This window comes from Kogia breviceps, chromosome 1, assembly GCF_026419965.1.
Source record: "Kogia breviceps isolate mKogBre1 chromosome 1, mKogBre1 haplotype 1, whole genome shotgun sequence".
NCBI classification, from domain to species: Eukaryota; Metazoa; Chordata; class Mammalia; order Artiodactyla; family Physeteridae; genus Kogia; species Kogia breviceps.
This window is the reverse complement of record NC_081310.1, coordinates 226,063-249,496: the sequence shown is the minus strand read 5'-3', so window position 1 is coordinate 249,496 and position 23,434 is coordinate 226,063. Positions and strand designations below refer to the sequence as shown.

Here is a 23,434-nt window from a genome sequence, read left to right as displayed (position 1 = left end):
CAGAAACTTCGGAGGTGGAGGTAGGTGCCCCCCACGGCGCAGGGGTACGACTCACCGGGGTGGCCAGCCAGGAGAGCCCCGGGTCCCCGAAGTGTGGGTCGGCGGGCTGCAGACGACGGCCGAGGGGTCGTTCGCTCCCGGCCCGGAGTCGCGCTGCGCCCCGGCCCCAACTCGGCCCGAGTGTCTTTTGCCGCAAGACTTGCTGAGCTTGCAGCCTGCGCCGCGGCTGGGGAGGCGCGCGACCCGTGGTGCGCGCTGCAGTGCGGGGAGGAGGCTGGGGGCGGGGTCGGAGGAGGGGGCGGGGTCCGAGGAGGAGACGGAGATCTGCCGGGAGGGGGCGGGGTCCGGGAGGAGCGGCAGGGGACGAGGAGGGGCGGGGCGGGCTGGAGGAGGGGCGGGGGGAGGGCCTGCCCTGAGCAGAGCCGGGTCCCCCTTCGCGCAGCCCCTCCGGGCTCTCAGCGCCCCCCCCACTTCCTGCTCAAGGTCACGGCTGCTGCTCAGGGTCAGGAAGAGTCGAACCGGAACCGGGTCTCGTAGCCCCCGCCCGAGATGGGCTGTCTCTCTCGGGCCAGCTCCTGCTCCGCAGCCTCCCCAGCCCACTGCAGCTTGAGGCTCCATGGCTGGCCTCAGGAGCCCCGTGGCCATTTGGGATCTCTGAGCCCCTCTCCTCTCCGTCCTCCTCCTCCTCCTCCTAAGGCCACCTCTACCTGTAGTTGTCACCTGGAGGGAGGGGTTTCTGAGCCTAAAGGGCAGGTGAGAGGACAGGGCGGGAGGGGCGGAGGAGGACCTAGAAGGAGTGGAGATGAGCGATTCCACATGACAGGGCTTTCCACACGCGCTGGCCTCTCAGTGCTGAGGACAGCCCTCTAGGTGGGTATGAGGGCGGTTCGCAGGGAGGAAGCGGCCCCCCATGGTACTTTGGCCGAGGAGCCGCGGACTGTCCGTGGTGGAGAGAAGGGCAGGGCTGGCAGGCACCAAGTGGAGCTCTTCCTTCCGGGGCAGCGCGAGGAGGGACACAGCGCCAGGAGCTCCTGGCAGCACGGTGCGACTATCTGAATATTCACGAGCTCATTTCGGTCAACTTTACAGCAGGACTGCAGCACCTGCCTCTCCCAGGGATGCCCAGAGAGGTTCCCGCCAGAATGCGCCTGACCGGACGCCAGTCCTCAGGACACACTGAGTGCGGGCTGGAATATACCGCAGTAGGAGGGACGCAAGAGGAAGTAAGCTTTGTGGAGGGGGAGGGGAGAGGCGGGGAGAGAAGCGGCCTTTTCCAGATCACGTGGCCGATAAGACGAGGTAGAACATGGAGGCCATCCCAGCCAGCTCGCCTCAAGGGGATGGAAGGCCTGGGGGACCCTACATGAAACTGAAGTTGTGCCCGCCCAAGGCCTGGAGGTCACCCCCACTCACCGGGCAAGGGGCAGAGGACGAAGCCGGGAGTGGAGTCTGAACCCGCGACCACGAGGGAGGGTGTCATCAGGCTACCCACCTCAGCCAGCGCATCCCAGGACCCGCTGCTTCCCTAAAGGGCTCGGGTTACTCCTTCCTGCGCCCCCCAACTGACGGTGAATCTGCAGGACGCAAGCCAGAGGGAGGGCTGCAGTCTTCTGGCACAGAACCCGGCCAAGCCAACTGGGCCACCTGGCCACCCACCACCACTCCACTCAAAACCTGTGTCGCCTCCTGGCCCCGCATCTGTTAAATGAGCCCGGGGACCCTGGGGAGAGGGAGCCAGCCCGCCTCCCAGACTATTTAGAGTCAAGGCTGTGGTCAATCTAGTTAAACGAAAAAGGTGGTGTCCCTGGCCACGGCCTCCACATTCTTTTACTTCGTCAGGACCAGCGGTGTCGGCTACAAACCTGACTGGGAGCTCAGCACCCCTGGCGTCCATTCCCCCGGGGCTCAGGGGCTAGAAAAGGGTGGGAGGGACGTCCACCACCCACCGCCAGTTATTCGATACCTCCTTTCCAACTGTCTGTCCTTTGAAAGAAGAGTCCGTGGTCGTCCTAGACCACCGTCTCTGAACTGCCGCTCAGCTAGGCCACCAAGGCAATCCCTCTGTCTCCTTGCAGTACCATTTGAACCCACGAAGGTGGGGGAGGGCTGCCTAGCTCTCAGAGGACTTCTGAGAGTTCTCCAGGGAGAAAGAGTCCATAAGCCCCGGTTACGCGGCTTCTCCGCGTAAGCACTTGTTTCTACCGAACAAGTGCTTCCTGCTGTTTCATTTCTGCTTGTTCCCAGGTTGGAGACAGAGCACAGAGGGAACAGCAGCATCTCCCCCATCACAGCTCTCCCCGGGGACCCAGGCTCCCTGTCCCTCCACCCACCCGCCGGCCGCTGATCTGCTTAAATAACCCCTTTCGCCCGTCTTCTTCTCTTACAGGTCTGCTGGCACTTGGACTGCTCCCGCCCTCTGTTCTGGTGATGTCTTTGTCCTCACGAAGCTGTCAAAGCTCTGCTGTTGCCAGTAGAGCGGATAGCACAGAGCCAGAGCCGCCGTCACACCGCAGGCCGGGGGCAGCTCCTGGGCCCTGCTTTCTCTTGACACCTCTCCCAGCCCTGTCCTTCCCATCCTCCCGCAGCATGTCCCCCCCTCCCACCCATCCTGTCACTCGCTGGAGCAGTTTGCAGTTCCTGACAATTCGGCAGACCTTGGTGAAGCTCTCCACTGAGACACCTGCTTCCCTGCTTGTGAGAGAGTGAAGGCTTTTAAAGCTTCTGTGCAATTCCTACCACTCAGGTCTTGGTGACCTTCATCTAATCTGATTTCGCAGACAGACCAAGCTTAAATGTATTTTGAATTTAGTTACACCAATATATTTCACGCTAAAGTCCACTTAATTTTAGCTATTGCATAAAAATGCTTTTAATACAGAAAACATTCATTAGATGGGACCAAAAAATGAAACATGGATAAAGTTAAATATACAATTCACATAATATCTTACGTTTAAAAAAAAAAAAACAAAACAAAACCCCAAAACCGGTCTCTAAACAGCCAGTGAAGGTCAACTCCTCCAGGAAGCTGATTAAGTGAACTATAATTGTTTATTCCCCATGCAATGAACAAAATAAAAACAATTCTTAAAAGTGAGTCCAATAAAACTTTTAAACTACTACAGAATGGGGAGGGTGGAGGAGGACTTATCTCTAATTTCACACTGCCAGAGAGGGGGCATCTTAAGGTTTTCAGGACCATACCTGGCATAGAGAAGAAATTAACTAAGTCACAAAGATAATGATCTCAGATTTTCATCAGATCGAAGGACCCAGTGAACATCAAGGGGCCTTCCTCTTTTCACATTCTTCCATCCCCTAACTTGGCTGAAAGTGAACGTGATTTCTTTCTCAAAGGGAGTAGTTTTGAACACCGGATTTTATCACTGTATTTCCTCCTTCCTCCGTGAAGCTCCAGTCAGTCCTGTGTCCCAGGTAAATCCTCTGAGCCCGGGTTCTCACTCCCCCAGGAGAGGAGAGTTTCTCCTGGACTAGGCTGCCCCTTCCCCAGACCTCCCAGCGGCCCTCTTCCAAGGAATCCATAAATGCAGGAGGGGCTATGCAGGAGGGGCTCTGCGCAGAGAGGCGTGCCCCCCAGCGTGTGCAGGGTGCGTGCTGCGAGCTGGAAACCACAGCAGGCACGACGACTCTTCTTTCCCAGGGCAACCATGGCTCTCACGACACCGACCATCGGGGGGGTGAAAAGCAAATCAGTTGAGACACTTTCTGAATAATCCACCCGGGCCCTTTACCACGCCCACGCGCAGGAACCCTGTATGCATTGAGGTCGCGTCTCAGAGCGGCCTGGTGGGGCCCGGCGAGGTGAGCACCGGAAGCCAGAAGAGAGGACAGCAGGGGGAGAGGCCTTGATGGACACACGGCCGGCGTGGGTGTCCCAGGGCCACCAGCCACCCTTCTCCGGGCCTCGGGTGCAAATCTGGAGCCAAACCCCGACTTCAGCCTCATTTGCGTGCCTCACCTTGTCCAGAGCTCCCCCGTCACCGAGAGTGTTGTCTATCAGGCACCCGCTGGGGACTGGCGGCACGGAAGCCAACACTTGCACGCCGCCCAGGGCTCATGGCCTACTTAGGGAAGACGGCAGAAACCACGTGCACCAACTGGAACCCGAGAGAGACCCCCAGAGGACCCCCAAGGGTCCTGCAGTGACTGACCAAGTGACTCTCCAGTGCCTCCAGGCCAGATGGCAGCAGCAGGTCAAGGTGGACAGGAGAACTGGAGGGTCGGACAGGAAGCCGCGTGGCCAGGGGCGCGTCTCCTAACGCTCTGAAGCTCAGCCCCCCAGTCTGTCGGATGGAGACTCTAGCACCTACCGAGGCACTGCTGTCACCACTGAGAATGGACTTCAGAAACCCTGAGCAGGACCTCGACGGCAAGCAGCTACTGTTCCGACGCTTTAGGGACAGGAAATTAGCCCCGCTGGGGGCCACGTATGCTGGGACTGGAGGGTCGTGCAAGGTCAGACGCGAGGGCAAGGCCACGGTGGCCGGGCTCTAGACCAGGCTGCTAGGATTTTCTTCAGAAGCAAACGGAGACCACCGAAGGCGTCTACCCGTAGGAGGAACCTGGCCAAGTTTGTGGTTTAGAAAAGCCACACATCAGGTGCTCAGAGGCCCAGGCTTGTCCCCTCCCCTGCTGGCTTCTCAAAGGGGGCCGCATGCGTGGTGCCAGCCAGTTTGGGTTCTGAAGCCTAGCCGCCTGGGTTCAAATCTCAGCTTGCCTCTCACAGGCCTGGGTCCTTAGCAAGTGAGTTCACTTCATGGAATGAGGGGAGGATCGATGGAGGGGGTCCAAACACCCGGCCCAGAGGGGGCTCCATCGGAGCCGGGGGCTATGTCGTTAGTGTGCGTGTGTGTGCATGTAAGCTCACAAGCAGCACCGTCTGGTGGGTCCTTTACCTGGGCTGTGGGTTTCTGCCCAGATAAGGCCCCGCTACCACAGAGCCCTTGCTTCAGGCTGGGCCAGTCAGGCCCGTCACCCGGAAGCCATGGCCCTCCTATCACTAAAGGCCTTGTTTCCTCGCGCTGACTTGCTCTCGTTGCCAGGATCTCAATGGCTATTCCTGGCCTCTGTCCCGAGTGACGTGCCTTTGCCCACCCCAGGAGCCCCGAAGGGCAGGGTGCCGGCACACAGGCCTGCATCCTGAGGCAGCGGATACCCAGACCTTAACGAGGCAGCTGACATGCATTTCCAACTTGACTGAATTAACCAAACCAGTTTAAGGGGAAGAGAAAAAAAAAAAAGGTCACTCAGTTCTCTAAAAGGAAGGCTTCTGTAAGCTGCACCCTACTGGTGGTGGGAGAAAACCCACAGCCCTTAAGGGAATCAGAAACTTTGCTGTGGAGTTTTTAGGAATTCTTTATTGCTCTGGGGAGCCACACATCCCAAACGTTAGGCTCAAGGATACACAAAGACCTTCCACCTTGTTTGTACGGGTTCAGACTCTTGAACTAGACTGTCTGGGTTTGAATCCTGGCTCCTCTATACCAGCTGGATGGCCTTCAGCCTTAACCTCTCTGAAATCCAGAGGCCCACCTATGAAATGGGTACGAGAGTACCGACCTCACTGGGAGGCTGCGGAGATTGAGTCACTTTATGCAAGGCTTTCAGAGAGTGCCCAGCAGGTATTAAGGGTTGTGTCGGCTTTTACTATTTCTCATCGTTGTTCGCCCCACACATACATCTTGTTCTGGCCACACCGGGCATCCCTGAAGGTGTCTTCTCTACTCACATGAGCAGAGTTTGTACCCAAGGGTCCCACTTGGAGGCAAGGCCTGTCCCTTCCCCAGAACAACGTGTGGTCAACATCTCTGATTCCCTTAGGTGGAAACCGGGTGGGAACTGGGTTGGGGTGGGGGGAGAGGCAAGTGGGCCAGGCCTGCATCCTCAGCACGGCCACACAGCCGGTTTGTGGTGAGATAACCCAAGGGCAGCTCTTCTTTGACCCCGTCACAGTTGTGATGCCCATGAGAGCAAGAAGCCCCAAAAATCTGTTTCCTCAGGCCCCTCCCCCACTGGACTTCAGCTCCCGGGGACAGCGACCGCGTTCTGTGGGCCCCGAATCTGCAAGATTCGCGCGGGGCACCGAACTGGGACCAGCAGCAGCTCGGGTAGGAGGCCTGACTGCCCACCTGAAGTCCACGACTCAGTCTCCCCTAAACGGAGCGGAACCTCTAAAGAGCTCCACGGTGCAGGCGCGGGCGCAGGGGCAGGACGGAGAGGCCCAGGCAGGGTGCCAGCAGGGGCCGCAGAGGGCCGGCTCAGGGACCTGGCAGGAAAGCAGCCCGGCGCCGGCCCTCTGCTGCCCTCTGCCGCCTGCGAGACACTCCTGCAGGCTTGTCCTGAGGGCCACCCGACTGTGTCAGCGCACTCAGGGACTGCGGTCCGCTAAGGGCACAACTTGGCATCAAAATTCCAGCCGTGGCCGCACACCCAAGGGGGAACGTCAGCTCCGGAGTGGGGGCGATGCCTAAGAACGGCACCCGGCCGCCGTAAAGCGCTGTGCTGTGCTGCAGTCTCGGCACAGTGGGAAGGCCTGGCTGCGTTACTTCTAGGACCCGGGCTTGGGGTCCGGCTCGTGAGTGCCCCCGCGGTCCTGCTCAAGCCGCAGCCCGGTGACGCTTGCTGGGTCTCAGTCTCGAAGGCGCTCGGGTCCCGAGCCAGCAGGGAGGCTCCCAGTCCACATGGCTCAGTCCTCTGCCGGCCCAGCCTCTCCTGTGGTCATCCCGTAAACTGGGATCCCCGCAGCGGGGGCCTCTGTCCCCACTCCCTCCCTTCCCACTTTCCAAAGGCGGAAATTGGGGAAGACGGCATGCGAGGCAGGGCTGGAGCCTTGGTAACGTCGAAGGCGGCCAGAGACTGCCTGAGCCACTCTGCTCCTCTCCTGGCCGATCCGACCAGGGAAACCTCCGCCCGCGCCCACAAGCAGGGCTCCGGGGGCAGACAGAGCCTTGGGTGGCGGTAGGGCCTCGCGGAACCGAGAGCCCCGTTCCCAGGCCCGCTGCCTCATTCGCACCTCTGTCTGCCTTGCTTTCTGGGCACTGCTTGCCCTTAATGCGGCAGGAAGTGCCTGTAACTTGCTCACTCTTGCTCCTTGAGAAGTTTCTTGGAGGGCTGGGGGTGGGGGTGGGGGTGGGGGAATGAAGAGAGCAGGAAACGGGCCGGGCACCCACGTCCACTACGACCTCAGCTAGTCAATGTCCCGAGCACAAGGTTGGGAGGCCCCTGCCCAACAGACCCTGGCCTCACGGGGGACACGCAGAGGCACAGTAAGGCAAAGCACCGTCACGGACACACCGCTGTCCTTGATATCTGTGGGGAAAAGGAAACTTAGTGAGGAATTCGGGGGGCGGCTAGATTTCAAGGAATCTCTGTAACGTAAAAGGCCCTCACAACCAGGGCGCAAAGGCACAGATGACCCATCGATAGCAGTGACCTAGATCCCACACTCGCCCTTCTAGTCCCTGCTGTCGAGGAGCAGCAAACGGTGGGGCACGGGCAGAGGGGTGCAGCAGGCTCCCCGCCTCGGGCAGGGCACTCAGATCTTTGAGAGCCCGGAGGCTGGCTCTCACTTAAGAGCAGGCGTAGAGCCAGACCAGGTTCACCTGATTCCAAAGCCCTCGCTCCTAGGCCTGCCGCCCCTCAGCTCTCACAGCCGAGACAGGGATGCTCGCCACCTGCGCTGAGAACAGAAGCCCCGGTGGGCTGCACCCAGCTGGCAGGTCAGGACAGCCCCGACCAGAGGACCCCGAGCTGTCTCCCAGGAGCTTACGAAGTCTTGCAAGAGCTGGACCCGGCAGCTGTGAACACGGCAGACGCCCGACTGGCCGACGGCAGCTTCTCCCCGGCTCGGGTCTTCCTTGGCCCGAAGTCGGCCTCTTCCGGTCTCCCCTGTTCCTAGTTGCCCACGAGTCAGTCTGTTGTAGCCATTATGTTTTGATTATTACATAAACCTATGAGTGTGAAGACTTGTTTTTATAAAAACTAGACTGAGTTGCTTTAAAAAGTTGCTGTTAAATTAGGTACAGGTGAAAACTCTAACAAAAGATTGGAGAAGATAAGTATCTTGAATTCTAAAGTCAAATTCCTTCACAATGTCTAAATTCTTTATCCATTTTAAAGGAAGCAGAAACTGAAAATCATAGACAATGCATGTGATTACTGTGAAGAAAAGCCCTTGCCTCTCCAAACTAATTTTTCTCAGTTTTAGTTTCTTAAGTGGATGGACATACAACTTCGGTAAGCATGTCTTTTTTCATCCGTTAACTGACTTTTTTTTTTTTTTTTGGTACACGGGCCTCTCACCGCTGTGGCCTCTCCCGTTGCGGAGCACAGGCTCTGGACGTGCAGGCTCATCGACCATGGCTCACGGGCCCAGCCGCTTCGCGGCATGTGGGATCTTCCCGGACCGGGGCACGAACCCATGTCCCCTGCCTCAGCAGGCGGACTCTCCACCACTGCGCCACCAGGGAAGCCCCGTTAACTGACTTTCTGATGAACTGTCCAACGACCTGCTCCGGCCCTGTGCAGAAGGGGCCTCTTCTGTGTATGTTCCTACCAGGATCACGGGCAGACAGGAGCCAGTGCGTTTGAACCCGCCCTCCCCCCGACCCCAACATCCGGCTACGGGAGCTTGCAGGAGCCCCACATTTTCCTGCGAAGAGAGGTTGTCTTGGGCATTTCTTTTCAATAGAGCAAAAAACCTTGTCCCCTAAGAAAGGCCATTTTACGTTTCTCTGTGTCCCATTCAAGGGAAACAGAAAGAGGAGTCCTTTGGCCCCCACTCACCTGCAGCAGCTCCGATGACCTCGCAATCCCATTCCTCCATCCAGCGCAGCGGGTCCTCCTGAAAGTAAGAGCGCGTCGCTCGCAACCCTTCATCCTAGTCCAAGCAGCCCAGAACAGAAGAGGGGGCCGGGTCACATCTAAAGGCTCCACCCTAACTGATAAAAAGGTGAAGATGTATTCCTATGTAAGCAATTTTGAAACATGAAAATGTTTACAAAAATTTGGAACAAGTGAAAGGTACACTTTACAGATGGACTCATTATGCTTTGGAAGTGGATTTATGACGGTACAACTTCATACGAGGTCTTGTCCAGGAAGCTTCTCTGTCCCACAGAACCACCCAGAGAAGTCAAGGGCCTCAAAGGAGCCACGTGCTGGGCTGGAGAGGGCCGAAGATGGGCGCCATCACCCTGGTGCTCAAGGAAAGGCACTGGGCTCTTCATCTTTTTCCTCAGCTCTTCCTCCCAACAGGCGAAGTCCAGCAGAAAGGAACTGTGTTGTCTGCATCTTTACGCTGAGGAAGGACCATTCTAACAGGCCAACGCGCAGCACAGACTGGGCACAGGTACTGAACGCAACAGGCAACGACGGTTAAAATCCCTGCTGGGCCGTTCGTTCCGCCTCCTGTCCCAGGTACATGGCATTGACAGTCCACCCCAGTCTGCGTCACGTGGCAGGAACCCCAAGTGGGGCCGAGCCCAGAAAAACACCCCCAGGCGTGAAGGCCGAAAGCGGGTCTCCGTCAAGAGGGCGGTGAGACTAAAGGAGCGGCGGGGACCCGTGTTGAGAGCCCAACCAGAGGAACAGGGGAGCCGGGCTTCGGCCCTCTGGGAGACACCCACCCTGTCCACAGGCTTACCCCTGCCCAGGGACCCATGCTTCCGGCGAAGACCCCAAGTCTCACGAACACCTCTGCCTCTCGTTACTAGAGCGTGCAGGCAGAACAAAGCGGGTTTCTACCAACTGCCACGACCTCAGGTGGCATCTCTGGCTTCAGGTTCACTCTGAGAAGGGTAAACGAGCCCCCCTCCCAGGACGCTGAAATGAAGCGGTAAAGAAGCGGACCTTCCTTTTACAGTGCGTCCAGATCCCAGTCTTCCTCCAGGATAGAGACGACACACAGGCAAGCCCTTTGCGCTCGTGAGAAATCCTACGGCCTGATTTGGGAGGAAAAACAAACACAGCAGTCACGGCGCTGAGGCGGGGGCACCAGATTCTTTCTTCACCCACGTGCCCTCCTGGCTTAGGCTCCAATCTCACTCAGCCCTTTCTTCCTCACACCTCACGCAGCTGCAAGACCCGGGACGGAACGGTGTCAGCTTGCGCGTGTTACCGTCTCGCGCGTGTTACCGTCTCGCGCGTGTTACCGTCTCGCGCGAGTCGCCTCGCACGAGCACACTTTGTAGAAAACACACCCACTCCGGGGTCTCAGTGAGTCCCTCACAGAAGGCGTCCATCGGGGGGTCCAGGCTTCGCGTCGTGCTGGCATGCAGGCAGGATGGAGGCTCCAGGAGAGCCGTCGTCATTCACTAGCAAGATAACTGCTGGCACGTGACAGGCCTTTAACTTCAGTACCGTCGTGTGTGACAGACCGTGGCCCCACCTGGGGGGGAGGTGGTTTACATACACACTCCCGCCCACCCCCCCCACCCCCCACCCGGGGCAGAGACTCCTCAGCACAAGAGTGCTGCTGTCAGGGACTGCGAACAACCCTCCAGGTGAAGAAGAAAAGCTCGTGGGGCAGGGGAGGTGCACACCAGACGGGCAGAAGCTCCCTCCAGGAGCAAAGTTCCCTTTAAGCTTATGTTCTCCGTGGAACTGGGAGAGTCAGCACCGCGCCCCGATGTCGGGGAGTCCAAGAGCCGGGGTGCTTCAAAAGACCAGAAACCAGCAGAGATCGGCACGACACTGTCAATCAGCTACACGTCAGTGAGAAAGACAAAGGCCCAACCACTGCCGCTCCAGATGGGACTCTGGAGATCGTCCTTCTCCACCGGCCCCAGAAGCCCATCAGACAAGGAGAAATATGACAACTCTGGGAGAACTGCAGACGATTCGAAGTCATTCTTAAAGAGATTTAATTATCTGAATTGCATAAAAGGGGGCAGTACACATTTAAATCTCTGCTACATCACAAACTGCTGTTTTTGTTGTTTTATTAAAGACCCACTGTTTCTACCCATCTTCAGGTTTATGGCTATAGAATGGAGGGAAAACAGGTATTATTAGCAACAGGATAGCAAACAGCAAGCAAGAGTCTGTTCACCAGAATGTCTTCTCCACTGCAGAACAGAGTCCTTTAAAAAGAAAAGGCAGGGAAAGGCTGTGGGCCATCCATGACCAGTAACAACAGTGAGAGAGAGCGAGAGAGAGAGCAAGGAAAGCGAGAGGGCAAAGCCTGGGTGTTTCCAAGTGTTTCCTCGACCCACACCCTCCTAGCTCTCTGTGAGGGTGCACTCTCCTTACACCTCCCCTTCTGACACCTCAACCCTAAACCAAGTTTCCCTGTCAAGTCAAACATAATAAAGACATCGTTCCCACAAGGAGGGCCGATCTGAGCACGGGAACGATTTGCCAACATTCTGAGAAAGCTTGTTTAAAAAGAGCATGGCTTTAAAGACAGGTTCTATTCCTTGAAGACGGGAGGAAAGGGGGGTCTTTGTTAGTGGGGATTGGAGGCATATGGCCCACCGAACAGAGCAGGATACAAAAGAATCCCTTAATGTCTGCAGGCTACCGTCCGCCGCTACTGTAGCCTGGCTGGGCAGGGGCAAAAGCAGGCAACCCCTCCGCTCTTCAAAGCCCCAGCTGGAGGGGCAGAGGCAGATGTAAGCTGGTGGCTCTAAATAACCAGCATTTAGGGTTATATTAGGACCAAGGGTTTATTCCACAACATAAACTGCAACATTTGATACAAGCTACCAAAAAAAAAAAAAAAACAGGCGAGGAGGGAAGGAGCAAGGAGAAAGCCAAAATACAGCTGTGGCAGGTACTTACAGAGCAGCCTCTTTTCTATGTCACTAGGTCACCAGTGACACTAGAAACTAGACGTTTGCATTCTGACATCAACCAGATGCTAAAGCACCAACACACTGTTTGGAAGTTTGTTTTGTTTTAATTCCAGCCACTGAAACCAACATGGAAGTTATTGCTTAGATAAATAAACCTAGTCTACCAGGAAAAAAGAAAAGTGGATAAAAGAAACAAACAAAAACCCCAAAAGTGAAAAACTTAAGCTCCCCAATATGGTAACAGAGTAAACAAGAGAGAAATCCCTCAAATGAGGATTTACTGGAATTTCTGGTGCTCTTCTGGGCACTGAAACTGAGTTGGACTCTTAAGCCGGTAAATCCCAGAAAGAGGTAAGATTTTAATGCTGTACATGAAAAGGTGCAAGCTCCAATCCTTCCACATTGGTGGGAACCCCTGCAAAAAACAGTCAGCATTTCAAACCTCAACAATCACAAACAGCTCTTAAGGAAAAAAATACAAAAAGTGTCAAAAAATTTTTTTAGTCATTTTTTTCTTTTTTTCAAAGAGTTCTGGAAAAATGATCCCGTAAGGAATAGAAATAGCACCGTTCACAGGCTGGTCTGAACGCCAGTCCTGCAGCTTTGCTGCGACACTGGAGGAGTCCTCTGGCCGAGTCCTGAATTACAGTTAGGGTCTGTTTGTTTTATCTCCGGCCCGGCGCGTCCGTCGCCTCACAGCACGCGCACACGTAGTCCTCCTCCTCGGCCGTCTCGGGAGAGACACCAACACAGACCTGATGGAACCACCGATTGCAGCTGCCATCACACTGGACCCAGTCCACCTGGTTACAGAGAGCAGGGAGACGGGGTTTTCAGGGGAAGAACAGGCCCGACAGACACCGGGCAGGCCACTGCCCCAGCACTGGGACCTCGGGCACAGCAGCCCAAGTGACCGAGTCAAAGCCAGTCTTCAAGTGGTGACGGCTCGGGGGCTAAGACAGACAGCGCCGCCCTGTGACAAGGAAGCAAAGGGCGTGGCAGCAGCATCCCTCCCACCTTCTTAGCGCTGGGCGGTGAAAGCTGGAGGAGCAGGAAAAGGACAAAGGGCAGAGGAAGAGCTTCTTCAAGAAAAGGGAGAAGACCCAGGAACGCTGTGAGAGCAGAGATACCAGTGGGGGAGGGTGAGCAATCCACTCAGATGGGCTCAAGGCAGGTGAGCAGGAGACAGACCCGGCCAGGTGAGCTGTAGCTTACAGGGTTTCTGAGTTAAGGGAACGCACGTCCTCCGCGGCCCAAACCTCACTGACCTCGTCTCCTTCCGGCTGCAGGCAGCTCGCGGCCGGGCAGACGGCGTCCTCGTCCTCAGAGGCCTCCTGCTCCGAGCAGGACGTGTCTGAGGGCAGGGACTGAGTGTCCGCAGAAGGGACCAGCTCAGAGCCACGCGCCCTCTCTAACTTGAAACTGTTCGTGTCCTTGCGGCGGCTCAGTTTGATCCTCTTCTTTTTAGGCGTCCGCATTTTGGCGACTCGCTCCCACCGCTCGGTGGAGGAGAGGCCTTCTCTTTCCAGGCGTCTCTTCAGTTTGCTCTCGAGGCCGCTGACCCCGTCTCGCTTCGCACGGCAGCCGTCACTCTGGGTGGAAGACGGCAAACGCCATTTAGCCTCTCGCCCAAACCAGCGGTGCTGAGAACCGGCTGCACGAGACGCGGGTGCTCCCCACCGACACCGACACGTGCCGCACCCCACCCCACCCCCTTCACATCCTAAAGGACCGCCTAACTTCACTGTTTAGTCTACCAAAGCAACACTGGAAAACAGAAATGTCACAGACACAATTCGTTTCAAATGAGCCAACCAGCTCCGGGAGATGGGAGATGTCACATTCTTTTGGCCAAACCCACGAGGAAGTGCCTGGCGTCCACAGTTTCTATCTAGCTGTTAACCCACAGACAGCTAAGGAACCAAGGCAATACCTTGCTTCTTTATGGACATCTCCACCCCTTATAGGAGGAAGGTGCATGAATTTGAACACAGCTGGTAACGGTGCTACACTATTTGGTGTCATAATGAAAAACAAACCCTAAATCCCAGCGTCCGCCCTCATGCTGATGTCAGTGAGACTCCTCCCTATCTGACTGCATCCCCAGGGGCCTTAAACGTTACAGGTCAGCAAGTTCACTCACGGGAAGCGGCAGCAGCATCTTACGCTGCTAAGAAACAGGACATTATTAGTTATTCCCTTCAAGTCAGCCAGCACTCACAGCGGGCACCCTTGGGACTTCCCTGGCGGTCCAGTGGTTAAGACTCCTTGCTTCCACTGCAGGGGGCACGGGTTCAATCCCTAGTCGGAGAACTAAAGATCCCGTATGCCATGCGGTGTGGCCAAAAAATACCCCAAAAACAAACAAAAAAAGGGTCCCCTTGGTCTAGTCACCTGGTCCTCACACCAGCTGTTGGGGTTGGTTTAGAAGAGTTAAAGCATTTGTTACACGTTGAGTCCAAGGATGAAGGCTTTATCCCAAAGGCCTTTCCAGCTAGAATTACATTTTCATCTCTACAGTAATTCTCTTACTGAAGAAAAATAATCCTGCTTCTAGCTATTATCACAGGGAGATGATGAGAAGCACACCTTGCTAAAAAGAAAAAACCATTTCACATAGTGGCTTAAAAACCAGTATCAAAATCCAGGTTGTGAGCCCAAAGTGCTCAGTGACAGCCATCGGAACAGGGCTACGGGGCAGGTGGTCTGAGTCCTTCCCTGGACCAAAGCCAGCATCTCGGGCCCGAGCTACCGATGGACGATGATGCTCCAAAGCACGCTGCCACCCACACCCCGACGCCCACCTTCTCACTGCTGGGTCTCACTGGAGAGCTGCGGTCAGCTTGCTGCGCAGGGCTCGGCTTTGCGAGTAGCGTCTGGTAGAGCTCCTGAATTTCAGGAAGGGACACCTGGAGCAGCTGGGCCTCCATCAAGAGCTCACTCACTTCTGGGCTTAGACCTGTCGGAGACCAGACCAGATCACGGTGACCCCACCTGCAACATTGAGTGGAGGAAGACCACCACTCCCATTACCGCCCCTCCCTTCAAGTGAGGTTCACTCCACAGGCCCAGAGCCACAGCGTGCCAGCCCAAACTGGACTGTGTAAGGCTACCGATGACGAGGAGGACTCCTGCTGACGGAGGAGGGAGCTACCTCTGCTTTCACAGAAGCACAGAAGAGCCAGGGCCTGGGCACTCTGAGTGGGCCCAGGGTTCCAGGCAGAGCTCGTTGGGGAGAGTCGCCCTCAGGGGAGGACGAGGAAGGAGGCAGGGTCTCTAGAGCCCCCTCAAGTCTCCTAAGTAATGAAGCAACAAGGGAACCCATGACTTAGCATCCGATGGCCACAATGTTTGGTGTTTAATTATCAGTTGGCGTGGGACGAACCCTTTCATCCCTGAAAGCAATGGATATAAAGACTTCCTTTCTGTTTCTTTTGCATTTATGAGCCTTTAACTCTGATTCTTCTCCTACCTTGCAAATACATAGTAATCCATATCCTACATGAGGATAAAATACTTTTTAATGGTTCCTGGTTTATCTGCAACAAAAACCTACTGCACGATCACTTTTTACTATTCAGCCCTCAAAATCATAACAATAATAATGGTGATGATAATAATATATACAGACCATGGAGGGGGATACAGCTCCGTCCAGTAGAGAAGGGAGAGTGTAAATATGAGGTTCTGTTGTCCCAGTCATCGGGCAAGGAAAAGGACGTGGAGCCAGGAGGCTGAGATAGCTGACGGAAGGAAAACATTGCACAGTGAGGCTTCTCCAGGGTTAAAACTACCCCCACCAGCCCAAGGGAAGTAGCTTGGGCTATCAGGCAGCAACTAGCAAAGAGAAAGACTTGATTTTCCCAAACTGAAAGAAGTCTCCTGGCATCTCAGATCTGGCCAAACCAACTCATATCCACCAAGCCTCTGGTCTTCCTGGTTGTACCTGGACTGACTGCAGAGGTGAAGAGCACCACTGGGAAATAAGTCATTTTCTCTGCGTGGGAACAGATCACACAGGCTTTTAATGTCTAGGTAATTCTCCTTCTGAAGATTATAACCCGAATGACACAGACATGTACCCTCTCTGGGTAAACCAACTGAGGAACTGCCAGATAGCATTCACATCCCCGTCCCTACCTTCACCAGAGCTTATTAGAGGAGCTAGGAGAAACAGTCCTTTGACCACAAATTAGGAAGTAAATAACAGCTGTGTCTTTCCCTTTTATTAACATAGGTGAATTCCCAGCACATCGTGTGTAAGGAACACAAATGCCTCCAACGTAGGCTGCCCAAATACCCACAACTCAACTATGAGACAAAAACGTAACACATCATTTGCTAAGTGCCAGGCACTGTATTTCAGAAACCTGGGGAGAAATTAAAAAGACAAGGAAACAAATACGACAGAGACCAATCTTCTGTCCTCGTCTCTAATCTGTATGACCTTCAACTCCTACACTTCACACATCTCTGCTGGTGCAGCACAAGGGACGCGTAGTAACTGCAAGAGAATCTGCCAGACTTGGAAGTCACCAGGTTACCGTTATGAGAGGCCTGAGTACTGCCTGCCTGGCCGCACTCCTTGTCTCCCACGGAAGAAGACAGAAGCCCGGCCGTCCCAGTGATGCTCAGGGGAATCTGGCTTTGGCAGAAAGACCACAGATGGTATGAAACCCACCGCCTCTGCTCTGAAGCACCTTACTAACACTCAAGACACCTCAAAACCTCTTCTTCCTCAAAAGGCAACAAGAGACAGGAGGAGGCACTCGCCCTTTCTCCTCAGTGACTTACATGAGAGGAAGCAGGAAGAAAACAGCCAAGCAAAGAATTTTAAAACACATGTATATTAAAAGTACATCTGGTTCATACACATTAATGGAAGAATCACATGTGCATATGAAGAGGTGAGATCTGCTCCACAGGAAGCGTGCCCGGCTATCAGGAGCAGAGGAGGCAACACGGCAGGTACGCACAACCCTCGAAGGTAAAGCGGGTGCTGGTACCGGTGGCACCAGCAGAGCTACCCGCTCCGGAAGAAGGTACAGAGCTGAGTCCGGTAACGAGCGAAGGAGAGTTCCGGCTCACCTTGCTTGTCTCTGGCGCCTGTCCTGCTGCGGCCTGCCATCTGCCACATAACAGTCCTGAGCCCGCTCGCTCCTGCATGGACTGGAGGTTACCTGACGAGAGCAGCTGTCGGGCTCTGTGCTGCCAGTTCACGGTTCTTTCAATCATATACCGTAGTGCATCTCCCTCGGGAAGGCGAACTCGGATACGCTGGAGGGAGGCCAGCAGGGGCAGAATTTTCTCTAATGGAGGTTTCTCTGACCTCCGACAATGGGGACACAGCCAGATCCGGGGGCCCTGCGTAATACTGGGTACCGCCACACAGCCAGTGTGGAAAGCATCCCTGCAGAGTTCACACTGGATCATGGGGGCCGCTGGGGCCTTCTGACACAGGCAGACCTTCATCTCCACATCCTGGACTGGCGACAGCAATTTTCCCTCATTGGCTTGTCTGAGAGACTGCAGGGCCTCCATTTCTCGTAAGCGGGCTTCCCCAAGCGCTGCCATCTAGAAAGGAGGTAACAATCAGGGACAATGTCACAGAGAACTCAGCCTTCCCCTAAAACTGGGGTCCTGGTGACTAAGAACACCGGGCTCCAGAGTAGACTCTGCCTGCCTCACTAAGGCACGCGGGCAACAATATCCCACTGTGGCTAAATTTCCACACGTATAAAGTAGAGTCAGTAACAGTGCCCACCTCACAGGGCCGCCACGACGATGACATGGGCTGTGTGACAGATGCTCTGACCGGCACTCAGCAAACCCTCAGGGTGAGCAGCTACCTGACACACACCATTCTTTGCAGTCCAACTTCCTCACACACTTCTTAGAAAATGTACCTCGCTTCAAAGAGACAGGCTTTTCACAGTCTAGGTGTACTGATTTCTGAGGTTTTCGATTTGTTTTCAGTTCCACTAGCTTTTGAGTGCTTCCAGAAAGGCACTTTAGATGAGAAAGTCTGTTAAACAGCCGTAGTAACCTGTCTCTTACTACCTTTAACATTAGGCCTTACATGTGTGCTGGACACGGGCACCGTGCACAGTGAAGCTGGGGCCCTCATGAAAGACTCACACAGAACCACTTCACCAGACCCCCCTTACACACACGCACACATACACACAACACACACTGTACGATCCTGAGCGCAGAGACAAAAGCAAGCTGCTTTTCTGCAGAAAGTGGCAAGTATACTCATTATAAAGTCTCTTCTCTCTATTAAAACGAGAGCCATGTCTCAGCAAAGTTCTGAGTTCAGTTAATATGTATAAGCGACTTGAAAACACAAACATAATCAGCTTCACAACAAAAAGCTGAAGTGACACTGAGCATGTTTCTGACCAGTATGTACAAGCTGTTCACACGTGGGACTTCTACGTGAACAGACCAGGTACCCACTCCATAAACCAGCCCAGGCATTACAGATTTATTCACCTCGCACCATGAAGTAAAAGCTGCCTAAGGGTGACCAATTCAAATCACTAGCTATGTCAGAGTTGTCACCACCCCCTCGAACATAACACATCCGTCTTCCACAGCAGAAGGCTGGACCACAAAAATCCTAATACTTCACCGAGGGAGAAATATAGAGCAACAGGCGGTAAACACAGGCCTTTAAAACTGAGCCTTCCCCTCTAGAAATAAAAACTACAGGCTGCAGGAACCACTCCTTTCCCAAGTCTATTCCTATACGTCAGTCCTTAAAATGTTAATTCGTCATAGTTAAACCATTCTCGATGATCGGATCCAGCCACCACCAGATCCATCCCGATTCACCAGAAGAGGAAGCTGAGTCCTAAGGCCAGATTGACTCTTCTGGATGAGAGAAAAAAATGTATGAATGATGGATTAGGGAAGAAACAGATCTAGAAGTAAATCACCTAACAAACCTTTGGTATATTTAAGAAACCTACTTATTTCTCTAGCAACAAACAATGTATAGGCAGCATATACGGGTTATATGATCACAAAGTGATCAACAGGTATTGTACAGAGGTTCACAGACTAGATCAGCAAGACTAGACAAGCAAAGCTCAAGACAGTGTCTTTACAAAAACGAACCACATAACAGTGGAAAGTAGCACCTTGAAAACACCAGAATTATGCTCAGGCAGCCGCATATGATTAGAGCCTGAAGTAAGGGACAAACATGCCAAAGAAAGTCTGTGTCAAAATACACAAACACATCAGGGCAATTCCATGTCAATCACAAGAGAGGTCAGGCAGCTACGAAGGATCAGACCAGAAAGAAGGTGCCTGGACCAAGGATGAGCCCAGGCCCAGTAGCAGGTACGTTCCTGCTCTGGAATGGACAAGGCTTTGTGCCTTCAAAACCATCCTAAAAGTTTGACTTCATCAAACCAAAAAGCTTCTGCACAGGGAAGGAAATCATCAACAAATGAAAAGACAACTTACAGAATGGTAGAATATATTGGCAAATTATAATTTGATAGGGATTAATACCCCAAATCAATGAAGAACTCATACAACTCAATAGCACAAACAAACAAAAACACCAGCACCACTACCAAAAACAAAAATTCAATTAAAATGGGCAGAGGATCCAGCAGACATTTTTCCAAAGCAGATATACAGATGGACAACAGGTACGTGATAAGATGCTCAACACAACTAATCATCAAGGAAATGCAGGGCTTCCCTGGTGGCGCAGTGGTTGAGAATCCGCCTGCCGATGCAGGGGACACGGGTTCGTGCCCCGGTCCGGGAAGATCCCACATGCCGCGGAGCGGCTGGGCCCGTGAGCCATGGCCGCTGAGCCTGCGCGTCCGGAGCCTGTGCTCCGCAACGGGAGAGGCCACAACAGTGAGGCCCGCATACCACAAAAAAAAAAAAAAAAAGGAAATGCAAATCAAAACCACATTGAGATTATCACCTCATACCTGTTAAAATGACTGTCATCAAAAAGACAAGAAATAACAAGCGCTAGCCAGGATGTGGAAACAGGGGAACCCTCGTGCACTATTGGTGAGAATGTAAACTGGCACAGCCACTGTGGAAAACAGTACAGAGGGTCTTTCAAAACTAAAAACAGAACTACCATATGACCCAGCAATTCCACTTCTGGGTATACATCTAAAGGCAACGAAGGGCTTCCCTGGTGGTGCAGTGGTTGAGAGTCCGCCTGCCGATGCAGGGGACACGGGTTCATGCCCCGGTCCGGGAGGATCCCACGTGCCGCGGAGCGGCTGGGCCCGTGAGCCATGGCCGCTGAGCCTGTGCGTCCGGAGCCTGTGCTCCGCAACGGGAGAGGCCACAACAGTGAGAGGCCTGCGTACCGCAAAAATAAATAAATAAATAAATAAAGGCAACAAAAACACTAACTTGAAAAGATTATCTGTATCCCCATGTCCAGTGCAGCATTATTCACAATAGCCAAGATATGGAAACAACCTACATGTCCACTGATGGATGAATGGATAAAGAAAATGTGGTACGTATATACAATGGAATATTATCAGCCATAGAAAAGAAGAAAATCCTGCCATTTGCAAGAACATGGATGAACTTTGAGACCATCATGCTAAGTGAAACAAGTCAGAGAAAGACAAGTACTGCATGATCTCACTTATATGTGGAATCAACAAAAACAAAACAAAACAGAACAAAAACAACCCACAGATACAGAGAACAGACTGGCCGTTGCCAGAGGCAACTGGTGGGGGAGATGGGTGAAGAGGATCAAAAGGTCAACATAAGTCCCGAGTATGTGATGTACAGCATATGGTACGACTATAGTCATTAATACTACGTTACATATTTGAAAGTTGCCAAGAGAGTAGATCTTAAAAGTTCTCATCACAAGAAAAAAAAATTGTAACCATGTGTAGTCACGGATATTAACTAGATTTACAGTGCTCATTCTGCAATACATACATATACTGAACCATTGTACTATATACCTGGAACTAATATAATATTACAGATCACCTATAGCTCAATAAAAAAATTTTTTTTTAATTTTCAAAAAGCATCCAGATCACATAGCTATCTTCTTTTGTTCTGATACTCTGCTCACTAAACATTAGCTAGATACTGCTTCATCTTCCTGAAGATGATACAATCTTTGAATCAACAGGGCTTAGCTAAATGCAAGTCAGACTCAAAAAGTATCCAGTACCCTTTTAAGTGTATTTTGTGCTGTAAACTAGTAAGTTGGCATTGCAGTTCACACATCCGTTAGCCTGGGTGTCCTGGGTCTGCATCCCTGGACCAAGCCTCGGGCACTGGAAAGGCTGTTTCTGAATCTGGGAGGCCTTCCCTGAATCCTCTGCACCTCCACGCACCTTCCATTCAAAACTTTTACAAATGACAATTCTCCCAAAGTCGTTTTGGTAAAACAGAGTACTTTTAAAGTTATTCTTCTACTTGCCTTCCAATATGACCAGTTAGAGAAGAGTCAGAAATTATCCTCCCCCATGGAGAAAAGAGGAGGAAAAACCCCAGTACGTACAGCTGAAGCAGTCTCTCTGCTTTCAGTCAGAGCTCTCTCCAGGTCACTCAGACTCTCTACTCTGGGGCTTCTCTTCTTGCCACTTGGCAAGGGCTCCTTTAACTTTCTCTGCTTCCTCTTCAATCCCAAAAGGCCAATATCACATCGAGGACACAGCACCTAATGTGGAAAAAGCACAACCGCTGGTAAAATGGATTTCAGATGAAGCATTAGGAAGTCCCCAAATAAAAGCCTAAGGAGTGGCAAGGATGTGAGTTTCTTAGTATTTTCTGTGTAACATGCCTCCCTGAAGCCAGAAACTCTCTTCTACAAAGGAAGGGAGAGGGAGGAAAGAAAGAAGGAAATCTCACAAAACGACAGACTGTGATTCCAGATTCAGTCAAACAGTAAGTAAAAAAATGTGATATAAAACGATTCCAGTCATAATGTGTGACCAGCATCAGCTTACAAAAAAACACAAGTGCAACTATAGCACTTTGAGAAGTGGATGAGATCTTTACCGAGCTTCTTAAAAGCAACTGGTGAAGCATAGCCAAGGTTAAACGTCCAATTTCAACAAACTGAGGAACTTCAAGGAGGAAAATTTCTTCCTTAGACAGTGAATGCTCTCCCTAAACATATGCAGAAAACATTTCAAGAAAGTTTCTATTGAAACTTCCAGTAGAAACTTAGAAGAATCTCCCTGGCTCCACTGAGAACAATAACTCCTACAGCATTGATCAGTCAGTGACGCCACCTCTGTGTGTGAGGGACTACATGTTTTGCCAGGCTAGGGGACCCAAGGTCTTGTAGGTGGGCTAACTGCAAACTTACCTCCAAGAGAGTATAGGACGAATTATCAGTCAGGAATGTATTAGCAGCACATTCTTTCCAAACGTGAACCTCAGCTACTAGTGACTCCAGTCTCGGTAAAGAATTCAGATGCACCGGGATAGATCGGCCTCGTGTAACAAGTTCTATCAGTGTGTCTAACACTGGCACACGTCCTCCAGCCTAATTATAATCAAGGGGAAAAAAAATACTTCTATGTAAGTGGGAAAAGCACCATTCGGACCGGGCCTACCCCATGATTTCAACATATTAAATTCACAGACGGATGCTGACAGAACCTGCCGGCTGGCCGACGGTGGAGAAGGGGAGCAGTGTGGGCTCTTCCACGCGACAAGTAAGCACCTACTTTGTGCTGGGCCCATGGATACAACTTTGGACCCGGCATACACTGTGGTCCCTTTGTTCAGGCTGTTTACGCCCTTGTCAATTCACTTGTCATTTTGGTCCCATGGATGGTTTGAAAAAAATTCAGCAGAAATGTAAATTTGTAATAACTCAAAGGATTTCCATACTGCCTTAGAGAAATAAAAGCAACAAAACAAATATTTTACTCCAATTCACTCACCAATGATGAATTATAGTAACTCAGTATAGATTATTCAGGAAACCAAAATGAGTTGTGAAAGCCCACTGGCTCTCCGATTTTTTTATTCATTAAGAATCATCTGGGGGCCTTCTATTTATTCTCACAGGATTGAAACTGTAAGGGCATAGGTATTCTGCTGAATGCGTAAAAAAGGTGACTCACAAATTATATGCTATGCCTATGATACTCCATTTAGAAACACATGGAGCACTCCCTAAAGTTAACAGCAGAATACTGGATGACATTTTAAAAGGGAACAAACCCACCCAGACATGTGTCCTTGCTTCTGAGTTCATACGCTCACCTCTCCTCATTGTCATGACCTCACCTTCTGGCTGCCAGCAACCATGACTGAAAGGGGGGACCATGACTATAGCCACTACAGTTCCAACAATCAGAGACAAGAGCCTGCATCAAAAACCTCACTGGGTGGGCTTCCCTGGTGGCGCAGTGGTTCAGAGTCCGCCTGCCGATGCAGGGGACGCGGGTTCGTGCCCCAGTCCGGGAAGATCCCACATACTCTGGAGCGGCTGGGCCCATGAGCCATGGCCACTGAGCCTGTGTGTCCGGAGCCTGTGCTCCGCAACGGGAGAGGCCACAACAGTGAGTGGCCTGTGTACCGCTAAAAAAAAAAAAAAAAAAAAAAAAAAAAAACCTCACTGGGGA

At 52.6% G+C, this 23,434-nt stretch overlaps 2 protein-coding genes and 1 long non-coding RNA gene across 4 annotated transcripts in view; 1 reads left to right on the top strand and 2 right to left on the bottom strand.

Annotated features, from left to right (window-relative positions):
* The window catches only part of SYT2 (synaptotagmin 2), an 84,913-nt gene extending 83,938 nt beyond the window's left edge, over positions 1-975 (bottom strand). Inside the window, exon 1 of the mRNA XM_067026719.1 lies at positions 56-975. Coding sequence (XP_066882820.1) covers positions 56-645 — 590 coding nt within the window. The 5' untranslated portion in view covers positions 646-975. The remainder of the gene's footprint in view (positions 1-55) is intronic.
* Positions 765-2,834, top strand: LOC136793622 (uncharacterized). The gene is made up of 3 exons (XR_010839209.1): positions 765-870; positions 1,090-1,223; positions 2,387-2,834. It is a non-coding gene; the product is annotated as an uncharacterized lncRNA (long non-coding RNA).
* Positions 2,835-7,139: 4,305 nt separating this feature from the next.
* The window catches only part of KDM5B (lysine demethylase 5B), an 80,596-nt gene continuing 64,301 nt past the window's right edge, over positions 7,140-23,434 (bottom strand). Inside the window, exons 21-27 of one of the 2 annotated variants that reach the window (XM_067026521.1) lie at positions 22,165-22,344; positions 21,352-21,510; positions 16,905-17,390; positions 15,448-15,559; positions 14,621-14,775; positions 13,085-13,408; positions 7,140-7,329 (exon numbers count right to left, since the gene is read on the bottom strand). In XM_067026521.1, coding sequence (XP_066882622.1) covers positions 7,303-7,329; positions 13,085-13,408; positions 14,621-14,775; positions 15,448-15,559; positions 16,905-17,390; positions 21,352-21,510; positions 22,165-22,344 — 1,443 coding nt within the window. In that variant the 3' untranslated portion in view covers positions 7,140-7,302. Of the gene's footprint in view, positions 7,330-10,866; positions 12,620-13,084; positions 13,409-14,620; positions 14,776-15,447; positions 15,560-16,904; positions 17,391-21,351; positions 21,511-22,164; positions 22,345-23,434 lie in introns of those variants that run through there. The other variant, XM_059059087.2, reaches the window with a different exon arrangement.